The sequence below is a fragment of the Mustelus asterias genome, chromosome 1, assembly GCF_964213995.1.
Source record: "Mustelus asterias chromosome 1, sMusAst1.hap1.1, whole genome shotgun sequence".
NCBI classification, from domain to species: domain Eukaryota; kingdom Metazoa; phylum Chordata; class Chondrichthyes; order Carcharhiniformes; family Triakidae; genus Mustelus; species Mustelus asterias.
The window spans coordinates 3,064,757-3,083,137 of record NC_135801.1 but is presented as its reverse complement, the minus strand read 5'-3'; the positions used below and the strand labels follow the sequence as shown (position 1 = coordinate 3,083,137).

General features: G+C 45.6%; 1 protein-coding gene across 2 annotated transcripts in view; it reads right to left on the bottom strand.

The window, feature by feature from the left end:
• The window catches only part of g3bp2a (G3BP stress granule assembly factor 2a), a 29,155-nt gene extending 18,053 nt beyond the window's left edge, over positions 1-11,102 (bottom strand). For both annotated transcript variants that reach the window (XM_078204423.1, XM_078204486.1), the window contains exons 1-4: positions 10,988-11,102; positions 6,131-6,249; positions 1,054-1,135; positions 195-368 (exon numbers count right to left, since the gene is read on the bottom strand). In XM_078204423.1, coding sequence (XP_078060549.1) covers positions 195-368; positions 1,054-1,135; positions 6,131-6,225 — 351 coding nt within the window. In that variant the 5' untranslated portion in view covers positions 6,226-6,249; positions 10,988-11,102. The remainder of the gene's footprint in view (positions 1-194; positions 369-1,053; positions 1,136-6,130; positions 6,250-10,987) is intronic.
• Between the last annotated feature and the right edge of the window lie 7,279 nt (positions 11,103-18,381).

The following is an 18,381-nucleotide window of genomic DNA, read 5'->3' as shown; positions in this document are numbered from 1 at the left end:
ACAAATATTTAGAGAGTTCAGGAAGGTGGAGTTGAGGTATAAGATTAGCCGTGATCCTGTTGAATGATGGAGAAGGTTCGAAGGACTGTATGGCTTACTCCCAGCTCCTACCATGTATTCAAACATGGCATCAACTCGCACTGCCTTACAACAGAAACGTTAAAAACAAATCATTTTTAATATTATAAACTTACCTCTGGCGCCAAGACAAAAGTCTGCATGAACTTCCTCATTGGCTGACCACTGTTTGACAGCTCTCCCATCACCTGTACCACCACCCCGTCACTTAGAGTAGCATGTGCATCCACGTGGCGTATCTTTGTGTGACAGTCACTAAACTGAAGGGACATGACCTTTTTGTGGATTTCCTACCAAAAGAGACAAGAACAATTTGGAATTGACACTAAGTTTTATAAATCTTTGGAACTCTTGCGAAGCTTTGTTCTGAACAGTGATTTAAAAGACATTGGCCATATATTTAAGCAGGCTAGTGCAGACACAATGGGCCAGATGGCCTCCTCCTGAGCTCTAACAATTCTGTGATTCTGTATAATTCTACACAAGTCTTTGAGAGGAATGAAAAAGCTCTCTCTGACAGTAAGGATATAAATGCAAGCTGTAAGTAGAACTACACCTGGCCATAGCCTTCTGAGATTAGAGTGGAAGAGGGTGGAAATGCATTCTTGTGGTAAACACTGTCCAATTGCTGCTGTAAGACTGGGGCAGGACGGAAAGTTGGGCCACAGGAGAGAGATGGAGTGAGAATAAGAAAATTTGAGAGAGACATGAATCAAACATACACACAGGGAGGGGAGTGAAGAAAGTGGCCGTTTGTTTTATTTGATATCTTGGATGGCGCATCTTGAACATATAGAGCTGTTGTGTATGGATAAAAGTCTAAGCTGTGCACAAAGACAGAAATATCTGTATACAGTATTATACAAATCACAGAAAAGCCATCCCAATAACCTTCTCAACAACATAACATTACACTTTGATATTAATACCAAAGCATCTTGCTTGCAAGAAACACAAAGCATCTTAAGTACTTACAGCTTGGCCATAAACTGCTTCTGCAGGCTTCCCATTACCATCCAGTCCACCATGAACATAAGATGAGGTCCTGCCATAAAACCTGGATGCACACATATCCAAGAAAAACCAACCATTAATAAGTAATCTTGGAAAGGTTTATGCTCTGAATGTTTGTCAGCAGCACTGGACATTCCAACATCAGAAAATATAAAAAATAAAAAGTATTTATATTGTAAGAGCATTTCTTGGCAATCTTAGGTTGCAATATATTCAGAAAACGATAAATGCCAAGTTACTACATCATCAACAGACCAGGCACTGGGAACAGAAGCAAAGTCTACTGACAAAGGTTACGCGGGAGTCATTGGAACTTGCTGCCCTTGCAAGGGAGTGGGGATGATCAACAATATCAAAAGGAAGTTGGATGAGTACTGAAATGAAATAAACTTTGAAGGCTAAGGGGATAGTGAGAGAGAATGGACTGACTGGATTGTTCTAGAAAGCTGACATGGAGTCAATGGACTGAATGGCCTCCTTGTGTCATTGTGATTGTATAACAGCAGACCCAGCAACGGACACTATTCAAAGTACACAGAAACCTCTGTGAAAACTAACATGGGCCTGCGTAAGATACTCTTTCAGTGATTCAGTATAGATTCGATGGTCCGAATGGCCTCATTCTGCACCGTAGGGATTCTATGATTCTGTTGTTTTATTGAGGCTGAGGTGCTGGTTGCTTAAACATGGAGATAATAACGGTTGGTTCTAAGTTCACAATGAGAAAAGGTCTCCCCGAACCCAGAAAGGTGTTAACGATATCAAGTTGCAAATTGTTACCTATCTCTTTGGTTCTAAGATGAAAGGCTGTTGTAATCAGTGAAAACAGATTAGCACTTCCAGTAGGATATAAAGCTAATGTGTTTCCCACTGCCATGGAGAAAAGGATAGAGGAAGCCATTTTGAGATCCGATTACAGGTTTCACTCAGAGCTCCCAACTGCATTCTGCGTGGTGGACGACAAGGTGAACATTTTCTCTGCTTAAGGTGCAGGATTGGCTAACCACTATCTTTTACTCTCCCCATTTTAGGTTTCTCTGCAGAACACACAAGCCCTCTCACTGTAACATTTCTTCATAAGGAAGGGTGCACAGGAAAGCAACACGGATTACACTGTTTCACAAGGAGCAAAGAGAATTAGGAAGCAGGATAGGATTCCAGTGCCCAGAACTAACCTCCATCCAGTCAGCTTTTCATATTTGATTTTAATCAAATACTGACAGTCATGACATAAAACAGGAAACATAGCCAGACAAATCCACCCGTTTTCAAACTCTTGGCAGCAAATCTGAACACGTTGTTTCTGCGCCTCAATTCTGCTCAGTCAGGAACAGCCTTGTCAAGTCACAATGAGTTTTACGGTTGATTTCAATAGTGCAATTCCAAAACAAATCTTCACGGATAAACAGAACAGAAGTCTGCTGTGAATTGAATATATGCGACCTCAATTATACTTTCAGTCGCTGCCCGCATCTTTGCAAGTCAAATCTGTGATCCAAGCGCCAGCCTTTTGGTAATCCAAACTGACACAACGATCAGTATGGTAACAGAAAAGGAATGAATCACTGGTCTAATCAAATTTCATACAAACAAGGGCCTGATCGACAAAAGGTACCATATCAGAGAGAGCCTGGCTTTACAATCCATGCATTCCTGGTATCAGATCACTCAATGGTAACTGGGAGACAGATTCTTGAACAAATTCAACCTCCTCCTCTCACTAAAACTAGCTATTAGCAAATGGGCAGACAATACTCAACTACACTCTGTAATCTTCTATTCCAAATTTCAGGCCAAATCTCCCATTTAATACTTCCCCCATAAACTAATAAAGACAGCATGATGCTACATTATTGAAATTATGTGCATAGTGCCGTCAAACACATCATTCTACCTTCAGTAAAGTAAATCATAGAATCTCTACAAGTACAGAAGGAGGCCATTCGGCCCATCGAGCCTGCACCGACAACTATCCCACCTAGGCTATATCCCCATAACCCCACATATTTTCCCCACTCGTCCCTCTAAACTACGCATCCCGGGACACTAAGGGACAATTTAGCATGGCCAATGCACCTAACTTGCACATCTTTGGACTGTGGGAGGAAACCGGAGATCCCATTCTCATAGCCATAATTTTGTTGAGATGTAGAGTTAATTCAAACTAGGGCTGTATGGCGTCACAGTGGTTAGCACTGCTGCCTCACAGTGCCAGGGACCCGGGTTCAATTCCAGCCTTGGGTGTCTGTGTGGAGTTTGCACATTCTCCCCGTGTCTGTGTGGGTTTCCTCCACGTACTCCGGTTTCCCTCCACAGTCTAATGATGTGCAGGTTAGGTGGCTAAACTAGCCCCTTAATGTCCAAAGATATGTAGGTTTGGGGGATTAACGGGGTAAACATGTGGAGCTATGGGGAGAGGGCAGGGGAGTGGACCTGGGAAAATGCTCTGAATGTCAGTACGATTCAATGGGCCAAATGGCCTCCTTCTGCACTGTAGAGGTTCTATGATTCTATGGCTACTCATTCAATTGCACCACTCAAGTGTCACAGCCAAAACTACCAGGTGGAGACGCTGGCTTCAGTTGCTAGTAAGTGCATGCAATTGAGAAAATGGCACACATATGACACAAGGACATAAGAATGGCATAAAAACATTCTGCAATAACATTTTCAATTGAGTACAGATTTCTCTGTGTGCTTGGTACCTCTAATATCTAGTCTGAACAAGCAAGGTATTTGCATAAACCTCACGACTCTTTCAATTCCGGTAACAAGTTGTGATTACCTGGAATGTGTTTACTGAGAGGGTGGTGGATGTAGGTTCAGTAATAACTTTCAAAATGGGAATAAGATTAATACTTGAAAATAAAAATTCCCCAACTTTTTTGGGGAAAGGGCAGGGAGAGTAGGAATAACTGCAGAATAGTTTCAAAGGGCTGGCAAAGGCTTGGTGGGATGAATGGCCTCCTTCTGCATTGTATTTTTTATGCCTCTAATGAGATTGGCTAACTTTAGCAATGGTAAAGAACTGCGTCACGTGTGTGAAATGTCAACGCCGACAGGAGTGGTTTCACCTACTTGCTGAAACGGCATAGTTTAACAGTATTAATCTGCCCAGGTCTAAGCAGCTGCGAATTAGATGCACTGGAAAGGTCACAACAAAGGACACCAATAGCAAACTTCACTTAGGTGAGAGCTGCAAGATGCCAGTCTCCCTGATCAGGCGTTTTCCCATAAATAAAATCTCTCTAACCCAGAGCAGCCATTGAGTTAACACAACACAACGGCCAAAGCTCTCAGTAGAATCGTAAAGGTGGAGGCAATTCAGCCCATCGTGTCTGTGCTGGCTACCTGATGGAATTATCCAATCAAATTTAGATTTTGGATAAGCAGTTACATTACAGATCCAAACTATAATGAGTGGCGAATCAAGACTTTCCTGTTTGGGAACCGCTTGATTGCCGATTTATGCCTTAGGCACTACCTTTCAATATATAACATACAATGTCATCAGACAAGGTTAACCCTCAAAGGGAGTAACAAACATAACATGCTGCCCAAAGTCCTTATGGCTTCTGTCTCAATCAAAACTGGAGGAAATGTGCAGATTCTGGTCTCTGTAATCGTAAAAGGATACAGAGACACAAGAAAAATGACTTACAAAGATGAAACCAGTATTGAATGTATAGGTCTGTCGGGAAAGACTGGGGCTTTTCTCGAGAAAAGAGAAAACTTGAGAAATGACCTGATAAGAGATCTTTAAAATAATGAAGGAATTTAATAGGGTATCGGTTGAGAAAATGTCTCCGCTTCTGAGATCAGAAATTTAAGATAACCACTAAAATCAAACAGGGGATTCAGGAGAAACTTCTTCACACAGCGTACTGGGAAAGTAAAACTCGCCGCCCCAGGCAAAGAGCGGAGATGTATTGAAAGGGAAGCTAGGTAAGCACATTAGGAAGAAAGGAATGGAAGGACATGCGGATCGGGCGAGATGAAACTAGGTGGGAGGAAGCCCTTATGGAGCGTAACTGCTGGTGCAGGATCAGGTGGAGGATTGGGTGCTTGTACAGCAAATGTAAATGTTATACAAGTAAATACAAAGTGGAAAAACTTCAACTTTTGGGTAAATATAAGATTTCAGAAGAATCATCATCTACTTTAACAGTCATAGGTTGCATTATACATAAATCAAATATTTACATATATACGCAATAAAATTTAATTTAGTGATTACCAAGTACACTCATTGGGTATGGCAACATATAACAAGCAGTAGGTTACTGAGAGAATTTAACTACTTATTCTACCTAATGTGTGATGTTGTCTTACTGTCAGTGTTGGAGCTGAAGACATAAATTTGTCATGTCAGCTACGACTCTCACCAACTTTTACAGATGCACATGGAAAGCATTCTTTCCGGATGTATCGCAGCTTAGTATGGCTCCTGCTCTGCCCAAGACCGCAAGAAACTACAAACGGTTTGTACAAACTACAAAGTTAAACTTTAATTTTTAACTTTCTACGGTTATGAACATAGCCCAGTCCATCACGCAAACCAGCCTCTCATCCATTGACTCTGTCTACACTTCCTGCTGCCTTGGCAAAGCAGCCAGCATAATTAAGGACCCCACACACCCCGGACATTCTCTCTTCCACCTTCTTCCACCGGGAAAAAGATACAAAAATCTGAGGTCATGTACCAACCAACTCAAGAACAGTTTCTTCCCTGCTGCCATCAGACTTTTGAATGGACCTACCATATATTAAGCTCAGCTTTAACTGCACCCTAGCTATGACTATAACATTATATTCTGCACCCTCTCCTTTCCTTCTCCCCTCTGTACTCTATGAGTGGTATGCTTTGTCTGTATAGCATGCAAGAAACAATACTTTTCACTGTATACGTGACAATAATAAATCAAATCACCTGGGCTATTGCAGCTCTCATTTCCATGAACATTTTGAAAGTTTTATACAGAGGTCTTTTGCAATAATTCCAGTAAGACCAGTGGTTAAACTGTACAAAAGTAATTACCTGTGCAAGAAGTCTGGTGCCTTGTTCAGCAGTGTGTAATACTGCCTCACAAACTCCCGCCCTACAAGCAGGGGACTTGGCTTCTCCATCACCATTTCTTTGGTACACAATGTTGCTTTCTGAAGGAGAAGGGGTCAGAGTGTTAATTATTTACTTCCTTAGATAATGGCTGGTAACAAATGAGCACAAATAATCACCGCTGCGGTCACCCACCCCCACCTGAGGCCCTATCCAAAAATACATTCGGCATGAAGTAAGCAACAGTATCCTACACGGGTACAGTAACGGGATCTTGATCAATTGGGCCAGTGGGCTGACGAATGGCAGATGGAGTTTAATTTAGATAAATGCGAGGTGATGCATTTTGGTAGATTGAACCAGGGCAGGACTTACTCAGTTAATGGTAGGGCGTTGGAGAGAGTTACAGAACAAAGAGATCTAGGGGTACAGGTTCATAGCTCCTTGAAAGTGGAGTCACGGGTGGACAGAGTGGTGAAGAAGGCATTCAGCATGCTTGGTTTCATCGGTCAGAACATTGAATACAGGAGTTGAGACATCTTGTTGAAGTTGTACAAGACATTGGTAAGGCCACACTTGGAATACTGTGTACAGTTCTGGTCACCCTATTATATAAGAAAGGAAATTATTAAACTAGAAAGAGTGCAGAAGAGACTTACTAGGATGCTACCGGGATGATACCGCCCATGGGCGGCATGGTAGCACAGTGGTTAGCACTGCTGCTTCACAGCTCCAGGAACCTGGGTTCGATTCCCAGCTTGGGTCACTGTCTGTGTGGGTTTCCTCCGAGTGCTCCGGTTTCCTCCCACAGTCCAAAGATGTGCGGGTTAGGTTGATTGGCCATGCTAAAATTTCCCCTTAGTGTCCTGGGATGCGTAGATTAGAGGGATTAGCGGGTAAAATATGTAGGGATATGGGGGTAGGGCCTGTGTGGGATTGCGGTCAGTGCAAACTCGATGGGCCGAATGGCCTCTTTCTGTACTGTAGGGTTTCTATGATTTGATGGTTTGAGTTATAAGGAGAGGCTGGATAGACTGGGACTTTTTTCTCTGGAGCGTAGGAGGCTGAGGGGTGATCTTATAGAGGTCTATAAAATAATGAGGGGCACAGGTCAGCCAAATAGTCAATATCTTTTCCCAAAGGTAGGGGAGTCTAAAACTAGAGGGCATAGATAGGTTTATGGTGAGAGGGGAGAGATACAAAAGGGTCCAGAGGGGCAATTTTTTCACACAGAGGGTGGCGAGTGTCTGGAACAAGCTGCCAGAGGTAGCAGTAGAGGCAGGTACAATTTTGTCTTTTAAAAAGCATTTAGATAGTTACATGGGTACGATGGATATAGAGGGATATGGGCCAAATGTGGGCAATTGGGATTAGCTTAGGGGTTTAAAAGAAAAAGGGTGGCATGGACAAGTTTGGCCGAAGGGCCTGTTTCCATGCTGTAAACCTCTGACTGAGTACAATGCTCTAATTTACAACACAAACTTTAAAATGTCGCAAACCATGTTCTCTCCAGCAACTGTCGCATAAATCAAGTCTGAATTTGATATTTTTTGAGTTCAAAAATGAGCTAATCTGAACGAATTAACAATGTGGTAATGCAGCGATGCACAAGCTTGAATCCTGCAACTTAGAGGGATCTGAGATAAGTGCTCCACTGGCTGAATTATTCTCATCTTACTTTTGATTCCCTTAAACCTTCATCTTGTGTCCACTTTCCATACAGTTCCTCTATTTACTTTCGCAAACCCCTCACAATTTAGCACCTCAATTAAATCTCCTATTAAATGTAGTTGCTCTAAGAACAATCCCAGCCTCTCCAGTAATAAGAGAAATTGCTGAAATACTCAGCAGGTCTGGCAGCATCTGTGGACAGAAAGGCTGAGCTCACGTTCTCAGCTGTGTACAACTCTTCTTCAGATCTGCCTTCTCTCAGTAACTGAACTCCCTCAAACCTGCTAACCTGATAAGTACAAACAACTTAACATAGAACCTACAGCCATTCGGCCCTGGTAGGATGTTACTTATGCATCAAACAAACCTCTCCCTACCCATCTTTATCTCGTCTTCTGTTCCTTTCCTGGGTTTATCCACCTTTCCTGGGTTTATCCACCTTTCCCTTCTGTAGTATTCATCTCAACCACCTCCCGTTCCACACTCTCACTATTCCCCCATGCGAGCAAGTCCCACATTCTCACCACTCCCCGTTGTCGTGAGTCCCACATTCTTCCCACTCCCTGTGGGAGTGAGTCCCACATTCTCAGCACTCCCCATGGGAGCGAGTTCCACTTTCTCACCACTCTCTAGGTAAAACAGTTTCTCTTGAATTTCCAACAGGATTTATTAATAATTATCTTATTTATGACCCGGAGTTCTTTAACATTTGTCTACCTTATTGAATCTCTTTCATATTCCTAAAGACATTTATCAGGCCATCTCGCAGCCTTCTCTTCTCTTAACAAAGAGTCCCAGTCTGTTCATTTACAAACAATGACTCCTTGTTGCTGGAAAAGATCATTTAATCAGATTTCACTCCAGGACAAAGTTAAGTCATCTCCAGCCACTCAATCTCACCCCATCACTAGTCCCTTCTGTTCCCCTCTCCCTCGTGTTCATTCAGCTTTCTCCTTACCCACTTCTACAATATTCACCTCAACCATTCCCCATGGGAGCGAGTTCCACATGTTCACTATTCCTCATGCTTCCATGAGGAACAGTGAACATGCGGAACTCGCTCCCACAGGGACTGGGGAGAATGTGGAACTTGATTCCGAGGCCCACATTCTTCCCGCTCCCCGTGGGAGCGAGGCCCACATTCTCCCCGCGGGAGCAAGTTCCACATTTTCCCCACGGCACCAAGTTCCACGTTCACGCAACTCCCTGTGGGAGTGAGTTCCACATTCTCACCACTCCCCTGTGGGATGAGATCCATATTCTTACCATCCCCCATGGGTGAACAAAGAACATGCAGCACAGGAACATGGCCTTCAACCCACCAAGTCTGTGCCGACACAGATGCCTCTCTAATCGAATATTTTCTTACCTCTACATGGTCCATATCCCTCTATTTCCTGCCTATTCATGTATCTATCCAGATGCCTCTCGAACATTGCTATAGAATCTGTTTCCACCACCTCCTCCGGCAGCGTGTTTCAGGCATTTCACCACCCTCTATGTGAAAAACTTACCCCTTACATCTCTTTTAAACTTTCCCCCTCTCACTTTCAACCTATGCCCCCGAGTAATTGAACCTTTGACCCTGGGAAAAAGACTCTGACTATTCACTCTGTCCAAGCCTGTCATAATCTTGTAAACTTCTATCAGGTCCCCCCTCATCCTCCGACGCTCCAATGAAAACAATCCAAGTTTGTTAAACCTTTCTTCATAGTCCATATCCTCCAAACCAGGCAACATCCTGGTAAATCTCTTCTGCACCCTTTCCAATGCATCAACATCCTTCCGGTAGTGTGGCGACCAGAATTGTACACAATATTCCAAATGCGGCCGAACCAAAGTCTTATCCAGCTGCAACATGATTTTCCAATTCCTATACTCAACGCCCTGATCGATGATGGGCAGCATGCCATACACCTTCTTGACCACCTGAGTTGCCACTTTCAGGGAACTGTGGATCTGCACGCCTAGATCCCTCTGTTCATTTACTGTAGACTTTCCTTCTGCAATAGACCTTCCAAATCGGATTACTTCACATTTGTCCGGGTTAAATTCCATCGGCCCAGGTCTCCAGCTGATTTATATCCTGCTGCATCCTCTGACAATCCTCCTCACTATCCGTTACTCCCCCAATTATTGTATCATCTGCAAAGTTACTAATCAGACCACCTACATTTTTCCCCAAATTATTCATATATATTACAAACAACAGAGGCCTCAGCACTGATCCTTGTGGAACACCACTTGTCACAGACCTCCAGTTAGAAAAGTACCCTTCCACTGCTACTCTCTGCTTTCTGTGCCCAAACCAGTTTTGTATCCATCTTACCAGCTCACCTCGGATCCCATATGACTTCACCTTCTGTATCAGCCTGCCATGAGGAACCTTATCAAAGGCTTTACTAAAGTCCATGTATACTACATCCACTGCCCTGCCCTGGTCAATTTTTCTTGTCACTTCCTCAAAGAACTCAATCGAGTTTGTGAGAAACGAGCTCCCCTTCACAAAACCATGCTGCCTATTGTTAATGAGGCTATTCTCTTCCAGATGTGAGTACATCCTGTTTCTAAGAATCTTCTCCAATAATTTCCCCACCACTGATGTGAGGCTCACAGGCTGTAATCTCTCGGATTGTCTCTTCTGCCCTTCTTAAACAGAGGAACAATGTTAGCTACTCTCCAATCCTCTGGTACCTTGTCCGTGGCTAAAGTGGATGCAAAGATTTTGGCCAAGGCCTCAGCAATTCCTTCCCTCGCCCCTCTCAGTATTCTGGGACAGACCCTATCTGGCCCTGGGGAACAATGTCAGCCACTCTCCAATGGGGGCGAGTCCCACACTCTCCCCACTCTCTGGGTAAAGAGGTTTCTCCTGAATTCTCCACTGGGTTTATGATCTGAGCTCTGGGGAACATTTCCCTGATCTTTCTCAGTGTTGAGGGTCTCCAGTCGGTTCTATGAGGCGCTGCTCCCTGTCTCCACACACCCACAGGCTGCAATCTCTGCCAGGCCCCAGGACAATGGCGCCTCCGCCCTCCCAGCCCCCGGCCCGGGGATCAGGCCTCAGCCGGGGGTCGAGGCCCAGTGGCGGTGAGCCGGGCCCAGGCCGGCCTTTTCCCCGCGGCCTCTCTCCCCCCCCCCCCCGGCCCGGCCCGGCCCAGCCCCCGGTACCTGCGGGATCCCAACAGCAAGCGGCCGCTCCGGGTGTCTGCCCGCGCCGTGTGCGTCAGCCGGAAGGGTCCGGGCGGCGCGGTGTCACACTGTTTCCGGTCCCCCTCACCCCCCCCGCAGTGTCGCACTATTTCCGGTCCCCCTCACTCCCGCGGTGTCACCCTTGTTTCCTGTCCCCCTCACCCGCCGCGGTGTCACACTGTTTCCGGTCCCCCGCATCCCCGCGGTGTCACACTGTTTCCGGTCCCCCTCACCCCCGCGGTGTCACATTGTTTCCGGTCCGCCTGCAGTGTCACTCTCTATTCGGTCTGGGCGCGCCCCTGCAGTGTGGGCCGGGTGACCCCGTTCTGCAAGCTTCGCGCTCCCATTGGCCAATTGCCAGCAGCGTCAGCCAAAAACACGGCGTAGGAGTGCGGTGGCGCTGACGTCATGACGCCAGCTAGGCCCCACCCCCCTGAGGCAATGCGGACGCTGAAGGGAGGAGTGCGTTTCTATAGCGCCTGACACCTCCTGAGAGAGAGTAGGCCCTGTGTACACAGCAAGATCCCAGGAGGGTGGGCCCTGTGTACACAGCAGGATCCCAGCAGCAGCGCTGTGATCATGAGCAGCCACGCAGACACCTGACGCTATCACCGCTTCTCTCTCCCGCTGAGTATAAATCATAGAAACCCTACAGTGCAGAAGGAGGCCATTCGGCCCATCGGGTCTGCACCGACCACAATCCCACCCAGGCCCTGTCCCCGTAACCCCATGCATTTACCCCAGCTCGTTCCCCTGAAACTAAGGGGCAATTTAGCACGGCCAATGCACCCTAACCAGCACGTCTTTCAGACTGTGGGAGGAAACTGGAGCCCCCGGAGGAAACCCACGCAGACACGGGGAGAACGTGCAGACTCCACACAGACAGTGAGCCAAGCCGGGAATTGAACGCAGGTCCCTGGCGCTGTGAGGCAGCAGTGCTAAGCACTGTGCCATCGAGCCGCCCTCTCCAGCACTTTCTGTCTTTACCCCAGACAATCCGCCTCAGTGAATGCTGATTGAGGGATAGATATTGGCCCAGGTAAAGTGAGGCCCTGACCCCATGAGGGACCACAGACCGCTCCGTGTAGGAGCAGGGGGAGGCCATTCGACCCCTCAAACCTGTTCCACCATCCAACTGGATCATGGAGGCTCTTTTACCTCAGTGCCATTTTCCTGTACTATCTTATGGATTTTATATCTAAAAATCCATTGATTGAACATACTCAACAACAGATGTACCACAGCTCTCTGGGCGAGAGAATTCCCAAGATCCACCACCAGTGAAGAAATTCCTCCTCGGTCTCAGTAACAGTCCTGCCCCTTGTTTTGACGTTGTGTTATCCGGTGTTGATCCTCCCCACAACTCCAGCCAAGGGAAACATCCGCATTTAGCCTTTCGAGCCTTGGAATGATCTTGTAAGTTTCAATTAGATCACCTCTCTGTAGAATTCAGGCCCAGCCTCCTCCAAGGACAATCCACCACCCCAGTGATTAGTGAACATCTGCTGCTCTCCCTTTATTGAAAGCATGTTCTTCCTTGGGTAAGGAATACAAAAGTTGTCTCACCACAGCAAGAAGCAAGTGGTTGTACAGTTTGAGGGACACCATTCCACATCAAGCATGGAAGAAGGTGAGGAGGCAGATCTCCATGACCACAGCCAGTGCTGGGTTTTAACCCACGCCATTGGGATCATTCTACGTCACACTCTAACTATCTAGCTAATTGAGCTAACCATTCCCCACAGCATGAGCCAGGGCACTGGGGAAAGCTCCAATGCTGTTCATCAAAATATTGTCTTTAATAGATATTTTCTGTTCACCTGTATGGACAGTCAGGGCCACAGTTCAACATCTCATCTGCAGAACTGTTCCTGCAGCAGTGTAGCACCCCTTCAATAGGGACAGTCAGCCTGAATTTCTGTGCACAAGTCTGGGGTGGCACAGTGGTTAGCACTGCTGCCTCACAGCGCCAAGGACCTGGGTTCAATTCTGGCCTCGGGTCACTGCCTGTGCAGAGTTTGCACGTTCTCCCCGTGTCTGCGTGGGTTTCCTCCGGATGCTCCGGTTTCCTCCCACACTCCAAAGATGTGCTGGTTAGGTGGATTGGCCATGCTAAATTGCCCCTTAGTGTTAAGGATTAGAAGGGTAAAAACGTGAGATTACGGGGATAGGTCCAGGGTGGGATTATGGTCGGTGCAGACTCGATGGGCCAAATGGCCTCTTTCTGCACTTTAGGGATTCTATGATGAAGTTCTGGATTCTGACTTGATCCCACAATCTCTGGACCCGGAGGTAAAAATGCCATCCACTGAACCAGGGCTGACAATAAGTATCTGAACACTATTTTGGATTTCTTGTGCAGACACTTCAATCTATCCAAGGGATGGGAGGATTGCCCTGGTGCCTGAGCACAGAGCGCTACTGGGGTTCGGTGCTCAGGATCATTTTTGAGTGACTTCCAAGAATTTTGAGTGGGTCGAAATACGCAGGAGGAATGAGAGGATTTTCCAGGAACGCTGTTGTTGGAAGGTTCTGGGAAAGTTGGGAGAGGGTCATTGTGATCCCATTGGAAGAATAAATGGGGGTCATGGTGAATAATTTTGGCCCATTTGGCTCACGTTTGCATAAATACCTAGAACGTCCTTATCAAGCATCTGACTATCCCCGAATCACTCCAAAGATTTTCCTCCCACTCTGAATGTAAAATGGCTGCAAAGTGTTCTGTCTGAAGATGTAGGTCAAGGTTTGGGGGAGTTATTCTGTTCAGGTGAAGTCTGTTGACCTATCAAAGTAAGAAGTTTAACAACACCAGGTTAAAGTCCAACAGGTTTATTTGGTAGCAAAAGCCACACAAGCTTTTGGAGCTGCAAGCCCCTTCTTCAGGTGAGTGGGAATTCTGTTCACAAACAGAGCATATAAAGACACAGACTCAATTTACATGAATAATGGTTGGAATGCGAATGCTTACAACTAATCAAGTCTTTAAGAAACAAAACAATGTGAGTGGAGAGAGCATCAAGACAGGCTAAAAAGATGTGTATTGTCTCGACCTATCAAAGTGCAGGGCAGCAGAATTTGTTTATTAACAAACTGGGATAAGGAGTTGGCCAATTAGGACAGCTGAGAGATTAGGACAGAGAAAGTTGTTCGCTCACAGTGTTGTGAATCTTTTGAGTTCTCTTAACCCAGAGAGCTGTGGATACTCAGTCACTGAGTATCTTCGATATTGATGGTTTTTGTGTGCTAAGGGAATTGAGGGATATGGGGATAGTGTGGGAGAGTGGAGTTCAAGATGAGGTTTGACGGGGTGAACAAAGAACAGTACAGCACAGGAAACAGGCCCTTCGGCCCTCCAAGCCTGTGCCGCTCATTGGTCCAACTAGACCATTCGTTTGTATCCCTCCATTCCCAGGCTGCTCATGTGACTATCCAGGTAAGTCTTAAACGATGTCAGCGTGCCTGCCTCCACCACCCGACTTGGCAGCGCATTCCAGGCCCCCACCACCCTCTGTGTAAAAAACGTCCCTCTGATATCTGAGTTATACCTCGCCCCTCTCACCTTGAGCCCCTGACCCCTCGTGATCGTCACCTCCGACCTGGGAAAAAGCTTCCCACTGTTCACCCTATCTATACCCTTCATAATTTTGTACACCTCTATTAGGTCTCCCCTCATTCTCCGTCTTTCCAGGGAGAACAAGTCCAGTTTACCCAATCTCTCCTCATAGCTAAGACCCTCCATACCAGGCAACATCCTGGTTAACCTTCTCTGCACTCTCTCTAAAGCCTCCACGTCCTTCTGGACGCAGTACTCCAAATGTGGCCTAACCAGCATTCTATACAGCTGCAACATCATACTCCAGCTTTTATACTCTATACCCCGTCCTATAAAGGCAAGCATACCATATGCCTTCTTCACCACCTTCTCCACCTGTGCTGCCACCTTCAAGGATTTGTGGACTTGCACACCTCGGTCCCTCTGTGTTTCTATACTTTTGATGGCTCTGCCGTTTATTGTATAACTCCCTCCTACATTAGTTCTTCCAAAATGCATCACTTCGCATTTATCCGGATTAAATTCCATCTGCCATTTCTCCGCCCAATTTTCCAGCCTATCTATAGCCTGCTGTATTGTCCAACAATGCTCATCACTATCCGCAAGTCCAGCCATCTTCGTGTCATCCGCAAACTTGCTGATAACACCAGTTATACCTTCTTCCAAATCATTTATATATATCACAAATAGCAGAGGTCCCAGTACAGAGCCCTGTGGAACACCACTGGTCACAGACCTCCAGCCGGAAAAAGACCCTTCGACTGCTACCCTCTGTCTCCTGTGGCCAAGCCAGTTCTCCACCCATCTAGCCACTTCTCCTTGTATCCCATGAGCCTTAACCTTCTTAACCAACCTGCCATGAGGGAGGAAGTGGAGGGTTGCCAAATTTGTTGATGATACAAAGATAGGTGGAAAAGTAAGTTGTGAAGTGGACATAAGGAGGCTATAAAAAGATATAGATAGATTAATGAGTGGACAAAGATCTGGCAAATGGAGTATGAGGGAAAATGTGAAATTGTCCAATTTGCAGGAAAAATCAAAAAGAAGCATATTTAAATGGTGAAAGATTGCAGAGCTCTGAGGTGCAGAGGGATCTGGGTGTCCCAGGGCATGAATTGCAAAAGGTTAGTATACAGGTCCAGCAACTAATCAGGAAAGCTAATAGAATGTTATGATTTATTGCAAGAACTGATTACAAAAGTAGGGAGATTATGCTTCTGTTGTTCAGGGCACGAGTGAGATGATATTTGGAGTATTGTGTACAGTATTGGTCACCTTGTTTAAGGAAAAATGTAAATGTGTTTGAAAGCAGTTCAGAGAAGGTTTACCAGACTAATGCCTGGAGTGGGTGGGTTGCCTAATGAGGAAAGGTTGGACAGGCGAGGCTTGTATCCACTGGAATTTAGAAGTGTAAGAGGCAACTTGATTGAAACATACAAGACCCTGAGGGGTCTTGACAGAGTGGATGTGGAGAGGATGTTTCCTCTTGTGGGAGGAGCTAGAACTCGGGGTCACTGTTTAAAAATGAGGGGTCGCCCATTTAAAACAGAGATGAGGAGAATTTCTTTTTTTCTCAGAGGGCCCTGAGTCTTGGAACTCTTCCTGAAAAGTGGAAACAGAGTCTTTGAATATTTTTAAGACAGAGTGAGATAGATTCCTAATAAGCAAGGGGATGAAAGGTTATCGGGGGAAGGCAGGGATTTGGGGTTGAAGTTACAATCAGATCAGCCATGGTCTTATTAAATGACGGAGCAGGCTCGAGGGGCAGAGTGGCCTCCTCCTGCCCCTAACTGGTATGTTCTTATGTCTTCAGACTGTTCAATGGAGCAACAGATGCCACTGGGAAAATGTTATCGTTAGATAGGAGTGTGCAGTGACATCATACATAACTTACATGTATTCCCCAATGACAAAAGGCTTCATTGTTCACCCAGAGGTCAGCTCTCCCTTGCTCAAGGTCAGCTTTGAGCTTGTTTGTGGAAGTTGCTTTCATGTTAAGTACAATGAAAAGTATTGGCAAGGAACACAAATCAGAACACTTGTTTGTGTTGGCATCTCCAAAGTGAAGTCATTGCTTTTACAATTAGTTTGTAAGAACAGCCTATCAAATGTTCCAGGAGGAGTGAGTGTCCATCTCCCAGTCTGATCCTATCGCTCTGTATCTCGAGTAATTTATGTCTGGTCTCACTTCTCCAATGCAAAGTTTAAACTTTCTCTTCAGGAGATATCTAACAAAGTTTGTTTTGAATGGATAGTACATGAGCCAATCTTCAACTACATAGAAAAAGACTCATAAAATATACATTTATGATGTGAGGCAAGATATTACTCTCATTTCAAGAGTTATGTGTATTAGAATATATGCATCATATGCTACAAAATTGTATTGTGTATCATCAAGAAAACAAATAAATTTTAATCTTTTACCATTGGTAATACCATTGTCATATTTCCTATGCACTGGAGAGTAAGCTCTTGTGGATTAGTGAGTATGGAAATTGGAGCATGAGACTAAGAGAATCTAAACTACCAACATAAGAACATAAGAAATAGGAGCAGGAGTAGGCCATCTAGCCCCTTGAGCCTGCCCCGCCATTCAATAAGATCATGGCTGATCTGAAGTGGATCAGTTCCACTTACCCGCCTGATCCCTATAACCCCTAATTCCCTTACCGATCAGGAATCCATCTATCCGTAATTTAAACATATTCAACGAGGTAGCCTCCACCACTTCAGTGGGCAGAGAATTCCAGAGATTCACCACCCTCTGAGAGAAGAAGTTCCTCCTCAACTCTGTCCTAAACTGACTCCCCCTTTATTTTGAGGCTGTGCCCTCTAGTTCTAGCTTCCTTTCTAAGTGGAAAGAATCTCTCCACCTCTACCCTATCCAGCCCCTTCATTATCTTATAGATCTCTATAAGATCCCCCCTCAGCCTTCTAAATTCCAACGAGTACAAACCCAATCTGCTCAGTCTCTCCTCATAATCAACACTCCTCATCTCTGGTATCAACCTGGTGAACCTTCTCTGCACTCCCTCCAAGGCCAATATATCCTTCCGCAAATAAGGGGACCAATACTGCACACAGTATTCCAGCTGCGGCCTCACCAATGCCCTGTACAGATGCAGCAAGACATCTCTGCTTTTATATTCTATCCCCCTTGCAATATAGGCCAACATCCCATTTGCCTTCTTGATCACCTGTTGCACCTGCAGACTGGGTTTCTGCATCTCATGCACAAGGACCCCCAGGTCCCTTTGCACAGTAGCATGTTGCAATTTTTTTCCATTTAGATAATAATCCAATTTGCTATTATTTTCTCCAAAGTGAATAACCTCGCATTTGTCAATGTTATACTCCATCTGCCAGATCCTCGCCCACTCACTCAGCCTGTCCAAATCTCTCTGCAGACCTTCTACGCCCTCCACACGATTCACTTTTCCACTTATCTTTGTGTCGTCTGCAAACTTTGTTACTCTACACTCAGTCCCCTCCTCCAGATCATCTATATAAATGGTAAATAGTTGAGGCCCCAGTACCGTTCCCTGCGGCACGCCACTAGTTACCATCTGCCAACCGGAAAAGCACCCATTTATTCCGGCTCTCTGCTTCCTGTCGGATAGCCAATCCCCAATCCACGCTAACACCCTACCCCCAACTCCGTGTGACCCAATCTTCTTCAGCAACCTTTTGTGAGGCACCTTATCAAACGCCTTTTGGAAATCCAAAAACACCTCATCCACCGGTTCCCCTCCGTCAACCGCACTAGTGACATCTTCATAAAAATCCAACAACGGATCCAAACCTACAGCCTCGGCCA